The 17,030-nt window shown below is 38.7% G+C and overlaps 1 protein-coding gene across 2 annotated transcripts in view; it reads right to left on the bottom strand.

Moving 5' to 3' along the window:
• LOC127006125 (protein lifeguard 1-like) overlaps positions 1-17,030 on the bottom strand; it is an 88,835-nt gene that overhangs the window by 44,309 nt on the left and 27,496 nt on the right. For both annotated transcript variants that reach the window (XM_050875646.1, XM_050875645.1), the window contains exons 4-5: positions 9,251-9,521; positions 6,023-6,160 (exon numbers count right to left, since the gene is read on the bottom strand). In XM_050875646.1, the coding sequence (XP_050731603.1) occupies positions 6,023-6,160; positions 9,251-9,521 (409 nt within the window). The remainder of the gene's footprint in view (positions 1-6,022; positions 6,161-9,250; positions 9,522-17,030) is intronic.

The raw sequence follows: 17,030 nt of genomic DNA, 5'->3' as shown, positions 1-17,030 counted from the left end.
GGAGAGGGGAGTTGTGTTTGTGTCGTTGTCTTGAGAGTACGGTGTGAGAGTAGTCGTGCAGTAGTTTGTTCGTTCGCCGCACCTACGTCCTTGCTGGGGCGAAGGTGCGGGCGTGGTGTTGTTGAGAGTTTGTTTAATGTTTTTTGTCTAATACACTGATCTATTCGTTACAAGCTATTTCGGCAATACGTATTAGAAAGCACATTCATTTTAACTGTTCTTATCAATTTTAAATGTGTTAATATAGTACATATGTAGTTTCTTTTATTTATTTTTGATGTTTTATAACGTTTTAGTATGGAAAAAAAAAATTTAATTGCATTATCCAGATCAATTTCGGATAATCCGGTTTTTCAGATAATCCGCTTTCGGATAATCGGGGTTTTACTGTATATATATATATATATATATATATATATATATATATATATATATATATATATATATATATATATATATATATATAAATATATATATATATATATATATATATATATATATATATATATATATATATATATACACACACACACCAGGTATTCGTTATATGTGAGGGTTAGGTTCTGCAAAAAGCTCGCATAATGTGAATTCGCATGTATCGAACCTATCATCCCTTTAATTATAGGGGGTTATGTTCCACGACCCGATTTTGAACCCTCTAACTATTTTTTCCAGCATCATTTCACAATAACAAACCATTAAAGCAACAATAAAGCCCATTAGTACAGATAAACTGTAAAACATAATATGAAAATACATTGTAAACAAACAAAAACTTTAGGATCAGAGGGAAGAAAAGGTTAATTATAAGCGAGGAAAGTGCAGGAAAACATTTGCACCCGCCGCCCTCTAGTGCGAGTGTAGTGCAGCGACTATGCCTGATGAACGACCCTCCCATAATCCATTTAGCCAGTGGGGTACCTCTTTGGCCAACTCGGTAGGGAGTGGCTCTCCTGTCACGGTGGTCGCGGGTTCAATCCCAGGCAGCCAGCGAATACCCTAATCTTGATTAATTTCTCGTGCGTTTCGATACACGCAGAGGTCGTGTAGGAAAATAGAGGAAAAGAGAAAATCAAATCTCAGGGCATGACAATGGTGGCAGCGGTGGGATCCTCTCCTGCAGTTCTGTTGAGTTTCCCCGAAGGGGTAACAGGTAGGATGGCCCATGCTCCGAGGGAAATAGAAAATGGGAAGTGTTGGAGGTATGTCTCTACGGGGACATTGTGAAATAGTGCACCAAAATGGGTCACAGTCTAAAGGTCTCAACACACAGAAATTAATCTGCATAGGGGGGAAAGTCATGTAGTGCGGCGACTATGCCTGATGAACGAGCCTCCCATAACCCACTTAGCCAGTGGGGTACCTCTTTGGCCGACTCGGTAGGGAGTGGCTCTCCCGTCACGCTGGTCGTGTTGTGTAGCGTGGCAGTGTGGGTACTGTATTGTTGTTCAAGTGGCGCGCGGGAAGAACTGAGCTCAGCTGTGTGGCTGCAGTGCCGTGTAAGTCCAGTTGCGTGAGACATCTGGTGGCCACTCCATAAAATATCACATATAAGTGAAAAAAACGTGTAAATTAAACATTAATTTGGATTTTGGACTCTGTGTTATTTAAAAAATGCGTAAACCAAACTCGCGTAAATCGAGTTACCTGTATATATACATATATATATATATATATCTATGAGTTTCGCGGTTAGTCCAAAATTCTTACCATCCCAAGTTTCGCGCATTATCACCCCGAGTTTCGCGCTGCTTTGCCACGTACGGGTCATGTCTATTTACCATCGGCATCACGCATGCTACCTTTAACACATTCCTTGCGACCAGGTGGTTTATTCCCTTGTGGCGGCCTGACCCACTGGTGGTCATTTTGATGCCAATTACTATCCTCCTAATTATCCAATATAGGATCCACTTAATATTTTTTTTTGTATTAAAGATTCTCTTTCTATGGATAAGGCATTAAAGAAAGATAATCAATTAAAATAATATTGTTTGTTGACCATTAAACCATTTCAATTTTACCTTGAATTGAGACTATTATGAAATATGGTAAATTACATTTAATTGATCTTTATTAACTTCAGTGGTTGAAAATTATTTTTTTCTCAAATATCCCCATTAGTTTTAATCAAGCTGCAAGGCCTATAGACTCTGCAATGTCGCAAGTCTACATAAGTTGCATAATTAGCTGGTAGGGTACGGTGATACATGTGTTATACACTCAGCCCTCGATTTAACGGATTAAAAGGGGGAAGGGTGGTCCGTTGCTTGAAAAAGTCCAAGCGAGAAAAATGAGAAAAAATCACCCCTCACACAAACCATTTCATAATGTATATCAAAGCATTTGTAATCAGATTATGTATCATCAATTTTGGGGGGTTTATATCATGGCACAAATTTGGCCCGTCGCTGCTACATGGTAAAGTCACAAATTTGGCCCGTCGCTGCTACCGGGTTAAAAATTATCTTTACCACTTTTCAGGTATTTTCTTGGGGCTACTTTTCCACTTTTACTAGAGGACGCATCGACACAATAACTCGTGTCATACTGCTGCAGCTTCTGTTTACTCTTACGAATATCGGAAACTGTTTGTTTCTTAACACCATACTCATCACACATGCTTGCTACACTCAACCCACGTTCTAGTTTCTTTATCAAATCAAGTTTCTGCATCACTGTTAGATTCACACGTTTACGCTTTTCTTGTTTGGGAGGCATCTTGGCACAAAACAAACACCAGAATCAAAGCAGCAACGGACATTAACATGGTGCAATCTACTGCTCCGGCCCGGGCCAAATTCAGAAATGAGGATGTAAGTTCGAGGATGTAACTCCCCACATTGTTAAGACTTACACCCTCCTCACATCCTTTGCTTCATCTGAATTCAGAAAAAAGGATGTGGGATCAGAGAGGCAGCTGATTGGGCAAAAGCCTTCATGACATCATCAGGCTCGCCAGCGAATCCAAACAAGGCCTTAAGCAAAGCATGCCAGCCAATCACAAGGCAGCCGCAGCATCAACTGTGTGGGAGAAAAGCTTGGAGGAAGAATACAGAGTATTATTCCTCCAAGGAGAAAAGAATACAGCAGTAAAAGATAAATGAAAAGAACAAGTGTAATAGTAGAAAACAAACAAAAGGATAGAAAAGGGAAAAGCAGAAAGACCAAAGTAGGCTAAAGTAAAAGGAAAATAAAATAGAAAAGCAAGACACCGGCAAAGTGTACGGAAAAACAGAGCTCAGAGCAGAGTGAAGTATCTAAGTGTGTAGAGTTAAGTATTTGAGTCTAAATAACCAAGAAGGACCTAAGAAGCGATTCAAAGCGGTACAGGTCAAAAGAAGAAGAAGAACACCAGTCTTCCTCTTTTTCTTCAGCTGTTGGTGGACCTGACGGCTGACGGCTATAGTGAACTCTACAACATATATTCCATACCCACTGTAGCATATCGCTTTTAAGGAAGGATTTTGCTTTATTGACTCATAAACTCTTATTTCCTTATCAGGAAACATTATATATAAAGCATTTCATTGAAAATTGAAGAAAGGATGCAAGAGTTACACTTCCTCTGAGGCTGGCATAACTTACACCTGAGTTACATCCTTGGCTACATCCTTTTTCTGTTTTCTGAATCCCGATGGAAGTGCGGAGGGATGTATCTCAGAGTTACATTGATGTAAGTGCTTTCTGAATCTGCCCCCGGGCCAAGGAGCAGTAGATTGCACCATGTTAACACATATTACGTCAGCCTCTATACCTGCCTCCCTTCAAGTTCGGAACAATTTTTCTTTTTTCATGATTTTATATGTGTAGCAGTATACATAATATTATTTTTAAATTTATTTTAAAAGGATTTTATGTGTGTTTATTGTTATTTTACAGTTTTGACGTTTCTAAAGCCGGTGTCACATCGGACAAATCTACCCAGCAACAGACGTCCGTTGCTGGGTATTTGTTCCTTTGAGATTTTGTGATCCGTTAAATCCAAAATCCGTTAAATCGAGGGCTGAGTGTACTCGCCTTGTCTGTGAGTGATTATCCTGTGATGTATTGTTTGACACGTACTAATTAACGTATATTACATCTCACAGGTTTATCATATTAAACGAGTGAACGACAAGGTTTTGTGTGATTATTCCTGCTCAATCGCAGTGGCGACATCACATAGTAAGCAGTCATCAGTGTCAATAATATTCAGGCAGCAATAATAAATACCATCAATTATATTATAGTCAATAATGAGTTAAAAAATATTAGTAATGTTACAAACAGCTGTTTTGTTAATTTACAAGATCGCTGATCATAATTATTAAACAGCCTTGGAGCTGTCCACCACCAAAAAAAATTAGCAGGCTTTATATTAATAAAACAGTTATTTGTGATTTGCTAATATTCTTTTAACTCAAAATTGACTATAACTGACGGTATTTGTTATTACTGCCTGCATATTACTGACACTAAGACTGTTTATTAAGCGTAGGTAATCATACTTTATCTACGAAATCGGACACGTTGTGTGACAGTAGGTTGCCAGCGCACAATAACGCACACCTCAGATTTGGGTGAACCGACTATAATGGTTATCCAGTGATAGTGTCTTGTACTACCACTCCTAAGTCTCTTTCTTTACTAACTTTATTAACCTATCCCCTTCAGCTAACCTGAAGCTATGAGTGGATGAGAAATAGCTAAACATGAACTGAAAAAACAGCATATCTACATTAGTGTACTCCTCTCATAACCATGCAACCGCTATTATTTTTTTTACTCAATTATCAGTTACTGGGTGGTTTTGATCATAATATAAAACATCTTGTGATGGCTGGCATCCAGCTCTGATGACACTACTATCTACTTGTGAGAAAACTCAGCTGATTCTTGGAAGCCTAAAATAAACAGAAACCCATTTCAATGTAAACTATATTTATATCAACAAGTTACTAATGAAGCTCAAAGTGTATGTACACCATGGAAAAATGTATGATGGATTGCCACTTGTTACCATGTCCTACAATTTACTCTAACTTGGGGTTGCGGGTCATAGACACTAGTGAGTTTATTGAACCAATGACACTACCAATATCTGGACACTGGTGGCCATATCGAAGTGAATGAGTTAATTCCACTCCTACTTTGTATTTCATATTAAATTAAATTTTCCACTTCTAACTGTATTTCTAAATTTTCTCTCAGTCCTCTTTCACCTCTTCACAATCTCTTTGGTCTGTTTCTCTCCTCGTCAACTTTGCATCATCTGCACAAAGGCTAACAAAGCTGCTTAGTCCATCCATGATATTATTTACAAAAATTAAGCTACAATGCCTCCTGCAGCACTCCACTTGTGACTTCCCTCCATCTAGATTCATCCCTTAACAATGTCATATATCTTTCTTGTAAGCAATTTTCCATCCATTTCAAAAGAGAGCCCTTCATTCAACAGTGCAGGTCTTGGGCTAGGCCATGGTAGTCATGGTCTTTCTAGGCAAATCAGAAAGGCAGAACCTACCACTTGACTAACTAGCATCAGCACTAGCTGACAAGCAGGCAGATGTTTATTGTAATTATAAAATCACTATCTGGCGTGGAATTTGGGAAAAATGTCAAGTGGCAGGGATTGCATGTCAAAATGACGAAAAAGGGTAGGTATTTTAAAATGTTGTTGGAGTGAAATGATGAGTAACAAACTAAAAAATAACAAGGGTTGCCTGTATTATATTTTTATATTTAGGTCTTGGATTTAATCCACAAAATTCAAGTGACATCCTGTAATATTTCATACTTTTATGAAGATACATGCACACAGCTGTTTAAGGAGCAGCGAGTAACACATCCAGATTCATTAATGGTGAGAACATTTTGTTATTTACCCACACACTTTGAGTAATTATCTGCTGGCAAAAAATATGGTCATTAAATCCCTCTCCTGAAACTTCAGTGTTTTGGAGTACTGTTTTAAGACAAGCCATGCAAATAGTATGCATACTAAGCTGTGAGGATTGGCATAAATTTTTGTGATCCTTACCATTGAAAAAAGAAGAGCGATGCCAGCTGAGTAGATCGTATATAATATTTTGCTGTATGTGAAGATGGCAATGATGCCAAAAATAAACATGACCATGGCTGCCACGAAGAGATATATTCCACATCCGGTAAAGTCATACTGAAAAACAAGAAATATAAATAAATAAATAAAACAATATATATATATATATATATATATATATATATATATATATATATATATATATATATATATATATATATATATATATATATATATATATATATATATATCTATATATATATCCCTCCGAGGAGGGACCACAGACCCTTGACGGGTGGCAGCTCATGAAGGGGAGGGGAGGATGCCAATAGACCAACATTATCGGCTGACATCAGCCTACCTGACCAAGTCGGTCTTTCGACGAGGACAGGCGTGTATTTGTGCTCAAAGAGGAGAATAATGGGAATAGTCTGTTAAGGTTGCCACCTTGAGCTTAAAAAAAGGAATGCAACATCCCATTCTCCAATACAGAATGAATCCATATTTTAACCCTTTCAGTACGTGACGCAGATGTCGGCGTCACAGTATGGAAAGGGTTAAGAGGAAATGGAAGAGGATTACTCCTCTTCTAAACCTCTTAATCCCCTTCTAAACCTCTTAAGAGGAAATGGAAGAAGATTAAAAGGTTTAGAAGAGGATTAAGAGGTTTAGAAGAGGATTAATCCTCTTCCATTTCCTCTTAACCCTTTCCATGCTGTGACGCCGACATCTGCGTCACGTATTGAAAGGGTTTCTCTAGCCTGCCATGACTGACAGATGCTGCCCACTGCTGGTGAACGCAGAAGAAAAGGGGGAGGGACGTTACAATGCGTATTTTACATGTATTTCAGGATGACCCTTGACAACCATAATTTTATGGACTTGTTTTGTGGTTCACCAAAATATGAACTCACTACAGTTTTAAAATACTGAATTTTATCTGCTTGATTATTCAGACAGCCAAATGTGGAACAAACAGCGTTCTGTATCTTAAGGAAAGGGTTGCATGTTGGCAACCCTATTCTCAGTCCACGTTGTAAACTCGTAGAGAAAATATCCGTGCACTCATGTCCGTTTGCATTTGTGCTTTGGTGTGCGATCTTAGCGTTTTCAGCACTACAGTGTGCGTTCTTTGTGCTTTAACAATGTCCCCAAGGAAGATGGTTAAAAGGGATGGTGCTGCAAAGAAAAAACACAATATCTATATATATATATATATATATATATATATATATATATATATATATATATATATATATATATATATATATATATATATATATATATATATATATATATATATATATATATATATATATATATATATACTGCTGATGACACGGTGCTCATTTCAGAAAATGAAAGTGACCTACAAAATTTGGTCAGTGTTTTTGATAGTGTCTGTAACAGGAGAAAGCTGAAAGTAAATGTCAACAGAAGTAAAGTGATGGTTTGTGAGCAAAGTAGAAGTGAGGTTGTAGATTTTGTATGCCCATATAGAGTGGGAATTGAATGTGAAAAAGAATGCAAAATAATTTTGAATGGTGAAGAAATGGAGGAGGTCAATGAGTTTAAGTACCTTGGATCAGTTATGTGTAAGCATGGTGGTACGGAGGGAGAGATAAGAGAAAGGGCATTGCAAGGAAGAAGGGTGGTGGGGTCTTTGGGACGAATCATGAATGGCAGAAGTGTGAGCATGGAGGTAAAGAGGGATTTGAGAAATACAATAATAATACCAACCCTCACATATACAAGTGAAACATGGGCCTGGAATGAAAGTCAGAGGTCTAGAGTGCAGGCAGTGGAAATGAGTTATATGAGGAGTGCTTGTGGTGTGAGTAGAATGGATGGAATGAGTAATGAAAGTGTGTACAAGCTTTTTGGAATGTGTCACAGGGGTGAAGGGAAGAAGTGTGGAGTGGTGGAAGAAGTGAAGCAACAGACTTTAAAGTGTTTGGCCACATGGAGCGAATGGAGGAGAGTAAGACGACCAGAAGGGTGTATGTGACTGAGATAGAGGGAGGGAATGCTAGAGGACGACCTCCAGTGAAATGGAGGGATAGGGTGGAAGAGTACGTTAGGGAGAGGGGGGAAAGATCTTTGAGAAATTTTGAGCAGGCAAGGAGGGAGTGTCTAGATAAAGTTGGAAGCTCTTCTGCCGTGGCCATCCCCTGGTGGGAGCTCCTAGGAGCAGGCATCAATGAAATGAATATATATATATATATATATATATATATATATATATATATATATATTTATATATATATATATATATATATATATATATATATATATATATATATATATATATAAGGAAGAACATGTGAAGCAGTTGTGGAGGAAAATTATCAAGTCTACCTGTCCTGTACTGATCCTGTACTGGTCCTGTAGCAAATCAGGCACCAGTGAATCATTGCCATTTCTTACAAGAAAAACATTCAAAATCATAAAAAAAGATAAACTATTAGTCCTTATGATTTTTATGTGAAAACTCATCTTGGGTAATGTATAATAAAATATGGTTTCATTTAACATTGGTCAAGTTTAATACAATAAAATGACCTCATATGACTGAAACAAATAATCAGTGGAAACAAACAAGGATTAATGCAAAAAAATCATATAAATCAAATAAATCAAAATAAAATGTTGCTTTCCTTATTTTTTTTTTAGCTCAAGTTGGCAACACTAACATAGACTCTATTCCCATTGTTTTCTGCTTTGAGCACTCTCGTTCTGCAGCGGAGCTGTGTTGTTTTGAGGGTGCCATTGTTTTGAATGCCAGATAAACGAGGTTCTACTGTACATAACATATAATGACAAATACAACATATAATGACAAATACAATGGCCTAGCTGAGCACTTTTGTACCACATTGTTTATAGTCAAAAGTTTGTGTGATTATTTTACACTTAACAAAATGTATTTTACGATAATTTGTTTTTTATTCTTCCCAGCATTTACCAAAATGACATTAAAATAATGAAATGACACAAGTGAGAATAAAGTAGAAAAGTGAAAATTGTTGCAAAAGAAATTCAAGTGTTGCCGTAATAAGTCATATTTTTCTATTTACATTAAGTTGTCTCCCCAAAAATCAGAATAGCTTTGACAAGAACTTGAAACATTATGAATGAACCCTATGCACCTAGATATCAGACTTATTAAGACTACATATATGAATATGATGATTGTTCTGTACTTACCTTGGTCTGTGTAGCAAATAAAGTAATCAGGAAACAGATGGCAGCAGTTATGCCAACAGTCATCACGACTATGCTGGTTTCATAGTATGATGCAATGGTTCCAGTCATGTAGCTCAGAGCCAGAGTGAAAATCCCGAGCATGATGAAATTGCCTGGCCATTTGCGGCGCACCCCGGAGCAGCACACCATCATGATGTAAGTGACCAGAAACACTGCATATGAGAGGAAGTACACCCAGGTGTTCTTCTGTACAAATCGCTTTGTGCCAGTGCTGAAAGTTTAAAGGTAAATATTAACTGGGGCAAACTATTAAATACAGCTATGATTCATACCTCATTATAAATATATGGTTTCCCTTCCTAAAAGTGACTTTGTCTAGATGCTGTTCAAGTTATAGATTCATCCTATGTTTATGAATTTAAACATGATAACATCTCTTCAAACACACAAATACCATATATTCCAGTTTGTATATATTGTACATTCTGATCATTAATAGGGTAATATTCAATTGTTAAGAATGAGGGAATGGTAGTGGTAATTCAATACCATGGATTTAAGGTTAGAAACACAGTGAAAAGGGTTTCGATCATCTGCTGAGTATTGATGATGTGGCACCCATGACTTGGTTAGTTTAAACCAGCATCTCTCTTTGCTAACCCCTGTTGACGAGAGCACACCTTCAGACCTATGCTCCAACTTGAAGTATTCTCATATCTTGAAATATATTTTTAAGAAAAAGGCCGAGAGCAAACAAAAAATGCTTTGTCCAGTTCTATAACCACAACGCAATCCTTGGAACCCACATTGAATCTCATCAGCCAATTTGCCTGGGCTTCAATGACTTATGCCTCAACCTGCATCTTCCCCTATATTCCAGAACTATAAATAAGCTAAGCAGATAATTAGTAGTGGCCACTTCTATTTGTCTTAGCCTGGGGTAGGAGATACAGAGTTCAGTAGCTAACTCATCTCCTCAATTTAGGTGGATTCTCCGCAAATTTTCTAAATTTTTGGCACCCCAAGTGAGGACTCAGGGTCAGGGGATGCATAAGCTGGCTTTTGTGGGCCACACTTTGGATTCAAGGAGCTTGGAGATGAGACATGTGAAATACAGTGTTACATCTTCACATGTGGCAGTGAGGCCGCTGTTACGCTCAATGAACCCAGGCTCAATGATTGTCACCCCTTTATATCTGTGACCCAAATAACATGCAACAGGGTACAGAACTCATTCAACCGTGCCCTCAAACAGAAATTGAAAGTGGGCTTCATCCATTTCAACATAGAACCCTGAATTCGGGCAAAACCAATGGAGGGACAGGTTTCACTGGAATCGTAGAGGCAGGTATCATGCTATGTGCAGGTTTAGGAATTATACCGAGAGAAAAAAGATGACCAGGAACTCAGTTCAGGCCTAGGGGGCCGCGTGAATATAAATACAAACATTGCTCAACATCATCCCAATATTAATCTTAATAATAATTTGTTCAGGTACTTATTTGATTCAACTTAACTTGGTAGTGTAAAACTTACAATTAATCGAAACTAATTACCATATTTCCCGCCATATAAGACGCACTGGAGCATAAGGCGCACCAATAATTTGGCAAGATATATTTAGAAGAAAAAAAATCTCTAGTTTGAGCTGCCACACAGAGAAGAGCAGAAAGTATCGTATCAGTTTAGCAGTGATAATAACTGTCACTGAACAATTATGACTATGACACCCTAGGTTGCTTTCTGCCCTTCTCTGTCTTCAAAGTGTTCCATTGTTGGTTGAAGAGTTACAGTGCTCTTTTCCGAGCAGCTGTGACTTTGAAATGATAAACAAAAGGGTTGGTTGGTAGATTCACTAACTGCGCAGTTCTGGTTGCGCACGCGCAACCATGTTTCATGGAAGTGCGCAAAGTGTTATCAGCTAAGGTCATTTTCTTGATATAAATTATGGTTATGGCTTCAGCAGGTGAGGAGGGGCTGTCAGGGGTCGGCCAGGCGAGGCACTGAGTGTAAACAAACCACCGCCACGCAGCACTGGGTAGCGAGGTGTGGAGGGACAGACTGCAGTAATAATAATGATGATAATAATAATAATAATTCACAGAATACTGTAACTATTACTGAGTTGGGTATTATTGTTTACTGTTTACAATGATGCCATGTTTTGTCTGTGTAAGGTGTTAACACCAAAAACAACGGCCATCTTGTATCTACACCAACAATGGCTGTCTCGCATCTACAGGATCAAGACAACGTTACATCAGACTTAATGTCAATTTTGTATTTTAGCATTATTTAAATTTGTAATCATTACCTAATAACTTATAAACATATATTTAATTCTGGGGACATCTGGAAACTATTGTGTTGAATGGAGGTGTTTTGGGTGTTGGTCTCGTACCAGTAAAATAACCCCTTAACCTACCAAAACGTAACCATCGTATAAGATGCAGGGTGACTTTTCAATCTTCTTTTTTGTGAGTCTAATATGGTGGGAAATACAATGTGTATATATATATATATATATATATATATATATATATATATATATATATATATATATATATATATATATATATATGTATATATATATATATATATATATATATATATATATATATATATATATATATATATATATATATATATATATATATATATATATATATATATATATATATATATATATATATATATATATATATATATATATATATATATATATATATATATATATATATATATATATATATACGTATATATACACAGTCGTCCCTCAAATAGTATGGTTTCCAATAGTACGGTTTCGGTTTTATACGGATTGTCATAGATTTTTTTAAAGGATTTTTAAATTTCCCGCTTGTCACATCAAGTAGCCATGGCGTGAGTGGCGAGACTGTTCTACCAGACTGCCACCCATGCACATCCCCTCAGTACATGTGTGTGCACAACATCAGGAACACTGTTTTGCCAGATTAAAATGTATGCGCTTTCCTTAAGTCCATGCGTGTGCACAACTTCAAATATGCTTCTCCATTACGACATAACATGAATGTGGGCCCCAAGAGACAAGCCAAAACACTTGCTGTAAGCACTCCAAAGCATTCGAGAAAGGCGTTCACCTTGCAGAAGAATTCAGATTTGGGAGAAGTTACGTTTTGGTATGAGTTAAGTTGCGGTAGGGAAAGCATACCACGTAAATACGGGTCCCGTCTGGCTAAGCTTCTTCTCGCCGGCCAAAGTTGCTAGTTATGCATTTTCTGCTGTACTGATACCATGCTGGGCAATGGAGCCATCCTGGCAATGCTCCCTTCCACAATGTCAGCGAGCGAGCCATGTTATACACTCACACTCTCTCTTACTCTCTACAAGTTTCTATTGCTCTCTAAATCATACTTGAAATAAGATACGAAACGGTAATTGTGGAGATTGACTCCGCGCCTCCAAACTACAACATTACGCCTCCATATTATATAGTTAAGGGACGCATATTTAAACTACTCCAACTGAACTTTAAATAACCTGATCTCTAACAGGGGGCGTCGCCCCTCTCGACCCCCCCAGCGTGGTAACACTGCACTGTGACTGAAGCAGAAAATGCATAACTGGCAACTTGGGCCCGTGGGTAACAGCTGAGCCAGGCGGGACCCGGATTCCGTAGGAGTGCCTAGGAGTGTTTCTAGGGGGGGCACTAATTTTATACGGATTTTCGAATAGTACGAGGGTCCTGGGTCCCTAACCCCCGTACTATTTGAGGGACAACTGTATATATATATATACATATATATATATATATATATATATATATATATATATATATATATATATATATATATATATATATATATATATATATATATATATATATAATTGGGGGACCTTCGTCCGTTAATGCCGAAAGTGTTATAAGCGGCGGTAATTTGTAGATACGAACAATAATACCGACAAACCTAATAAGCATGGGTATATATATATATATTTTTTTTTTTATTATGTATGTTGTCTCCACATTGTTTGCAGAACCACACAACGTACTTGGCAATGGACTGCAATGCACTGAGGCTGCCAGGTTGGCAGTGGGGCCCTGCGGAGGGGCCGTATTATTACAGGTATGTGTAAAATTTTACAAGTGCGTTTATCTCGCACTGGCAGACGAAACTCTTTTTTTTTTGAGGAGGGGGGCTAGTTTTCGGTGTTATGAAATAGTCTGCTAACTGATTCTGTCACAAATCAATAAATTATTGACTTTTCAATGCCTGTTGTGCACCTGTCGCCGCAGTCGCAAAATAACTCGCAGAGAGGTTCAACTTGCTTACTGTTTCTCTATTTCACTCCCCACTCACAAAGATCACAAGTGGACAAACTAAAACAAAACCAGGCAAATTAATGCCTTCACTGCCATGTATTTCCCCAATGCGCATGTGTGGTGGACACTCGAGCGACTTATTTCTGCAAGGAGCTATTTCACGCAACACTGCCGCCCTGTCACGTCTTGCACCGTGTATTTCCGCCATATTTCCACCGCCCCACACCGAGTCCGGAATAAATTCAAACTAACCAAACCTAGCCTAACCTACCTAATGGGCGACCCCTTAAGCTGTGTCAGTACAGACACTCACAAACACTTGGCTATTTTCCATCACATTTACGTTCTGGATTGATGCATAAGACTTTCTTGTGGTGAAAATACGTTCTTCATTTGAATGGGAACCACAAGGAGGAAAATATTTTATCAGGTGGGCTGAAAAAGACTACAGTAATTGAAGAATGGGACAGCAGAGAATGGAAGGAAGGTGAGGTGGCTAGCAGATGCTAATGTAGCTACTGGGCGCAGTTCATTCAAAATACATTCTCAGTCGGTCCCCGTGAATTTGACCCTCTGACCTTGTCTTTTATATCCGAAATCTGTTATAAGTGGGTCCGTTATATCGAGGGTTTACTGTATATGTACATGTATATGTACACACACATATATATATATATATATATATATATATATATATATATATATATATATATATATATATATATATATATATATATATATATATATACAGTGAAGACTCAATACTTGAACGTCTTGGAAGTCAAACTTTTTGATACTCGAACGCAAAAGTTCGACTTGGTACTCGAAAAAAAATATCTGGTACTCAAGCGTCCGCACACGTGGTTGTAAACAAAGGCTCCTGGCCTCTCCCTCCCCGCCACCGCCAGTTGTCCCGCCGCGGTCGTGAGAACAACAACATTCTCCTGCGTTCTGTCTGTGGTTTTTCATTTAGAAACTTACAATGGCACCAAAGAGGCTTATTAGTGGTGAAAATAAGCCTAAAAGGAAGAATGTAGCGATGACCATTGAACGGAAAAAGGAGATTACTGATAAATACGAGAAAGGAGCAAGAATCACCGATCTTGCAGCTGAGTATTGAATGGCGAAATCTACAGTAGCCACCATACTGGAGAACAAGGAGGCCATTAAGGGAGCTGATGTGGCGATGGGTGTGAAAAAGGAACTTAAGCGACCTGCGGCAGTGAAAGAAATGGAAAAATTGTTGATGGTGTGGATAAACGAAAGGCAGATGGCTGGTGATTCTATGTCAGAGGGCATAATTTGTGCGAAGGCTAGGCAGCTCCATGGTGATCTTATTTGTGATACTACCTCTGACTCCAGTGAAGATTTTAAAGCTAGTAAGCGGTGGTTTGGGAATTTCAAGAAGAGAACTGGAATTCATTCTGTTGTGAGGCACGGCGAGGCCGCAAGTGCTGACAAAGTTGCCGCTGAGAAGTTTGTGCCTGAATTTAAGAAATTTGTGGATAAGGAGCATTTGAGCCCACAACAGGTCTTTAATTGTGATGAGACAGGCCTGTTTTGGAAAAACTACCAAACAGGACCTATATAACAAAGGAAGAGAAGTGTTAGCCAGGACACAAGCCCATGAAAGACAGGCTAACCCTGCTTCTGTGTGCCAATGCTAGCGGCGACTGCAAAATTAAACCGCTGCTGGTGTACCATTCGGAAAACCCCAGGCCATTCAAGAAGAACGGTGTGCAAAAGAGCAAACTCAGTGTGATGTGGAGGGCAAACAAGAAAGCCTGGACAACCAGGCAGTTCTTCACGGAGTGGTTTGTGGAGGTGTTTGCACCTGCAGTGAAGACATACCTAATAAAGAAGAATCTACCACTCAAGGCCCTCCTGTTGATGGACAATGCCCCTGCACACCCTCCAGGCATGGAAGAAGAATTGGGTAAGGGGTATAAATTCATCGAAATGATGTTCCTTCCCCCCAACACCACGCCACTGGTCCAACCCATGGACCAGAATGTCATCGCCAGCTTTAAGAAGCTGTACACAAAAGCACTTTTTGAGAGGTGCTTTGAGGTGACTTCTGAAACAGAGCTCACTGAGGGACTTTTAGAAGAATCACTTCAATATCCTCCACTGCCTAAGGCTTATAGATAAAGCCTGGGGTCAAGTTTCTGTGAGGTCCTTGCAGTCTGCCTGGAAAAATCTGTGGCGGTCGCGACCTGTGTGACAGTCAAGGATTTTGAGGGATTCGAGCCTTCAGTCCAGGAGTCTGCTGTGGTGGAGGACATTATGTCTCTGGGGAGGGCCATAGGCATTGAGGTGGACAGTGATGATGTGGAGGAGCTGGTGCAAGCACACTCTGAAGACCTCATCACTGACAAGTTGCGTCAACTTCACCAGGAACAGCTGCAGGAGGTAACCGAGGAGCTGTCTTCAGGGGAGGAGGAGGGGAACAGCAAGGAAAGAGTCTCCACTGCAGAGATCAAGAAATATTTGCAGCAGTGGACAGAGTTGGGAAACTTTTTGGAGAGGTGCCACCCTGATATTGCTGCTGTACACAGAAACATAAACCAGTTTGATGAAAATTTGATGCAGCATTTCAGAGACATTTTGAAAAAAAGGCAAAGGCAGATCACATTAGACAGATTCTTGTTGAAAAAAGAATCTAGTGAGAGTGCAAGTGTTAGTGAGCCACAGCCCTCCACTAGTGGGTTCATAAGAATCACACCAGGAGAAGAGTTACCAGACGGTGACTCGTCCTCCGACGAATAACCTCCCTCCTTAAGGTTTTGCTAAGGTTAGAACGAATTACCTGATTTATAGGTATCGGTACTCGAACTTTTAGATACTCGAACAGCCATTTGGAACGAATTAAGTTCGAGTATTGAGTCTCCACTGTGTGTGTGTGTGTGTGTGTATATATATATATATATATATATATATATATATATATATATATATATATATATATATATATATATATATATATATATATATATATATATATATATATATAAATATTTACATATACTGGAACCTCGGTTCACGAACGCTTCTCATCACAAACAAATCAGTTCCCAAACAAATTTCCTGGACAAAAAACGTCTCGGATGACAAACGGTGTCTCGAGCCATGAACACGCAAACCGGCAATATCGTGGGGTGACAAGCCAGGAGTATTGGCGTGGTGCTGGAGCAGTGTTGCCTGATTAGCTAATTTCTGGCTAGATTTAGACGAACTTAGCTGAATCCAGCCAGAAAATACTGCTTCTCAGCCGATAGCTAGATAAGGCAGCCAGAAACCCACAATGTTCAGCCATTTTTTAGCCGATGTTTGGCAATAAAGAAAACTTGGGGAGGTAATGGCTGAGTGGTTAGCGTGCCGGTGTGACGTCGAGTCTCATCACCTTGATTCAGTACATACACTTTATTTACACATACACAGGGGTGAATGAATTTCAGCATGGTAATGTGTCTA

This window comes from Eriocheir sinensis, chromosome 32 (assembly GCF_024679095.1).
Source record: "Eriocheir sinensis breed Jianghai 21 chromosome 32, ASM2467909v1, whole genome shotgun sequence".
Classification (NCBI taxonomy): domain Eukaryota; kingdom Metazoa; phylum Arthropoda; class Malacostraca; order Decapoda; family Varunidae; genus Eriocheir; species Eriocheir sinensis.
The sequence above is the reverse complement of the archived record's forward strand: the minus strand, read 5'-3'. Positions and strand labels throughout refer to the sequence as shown.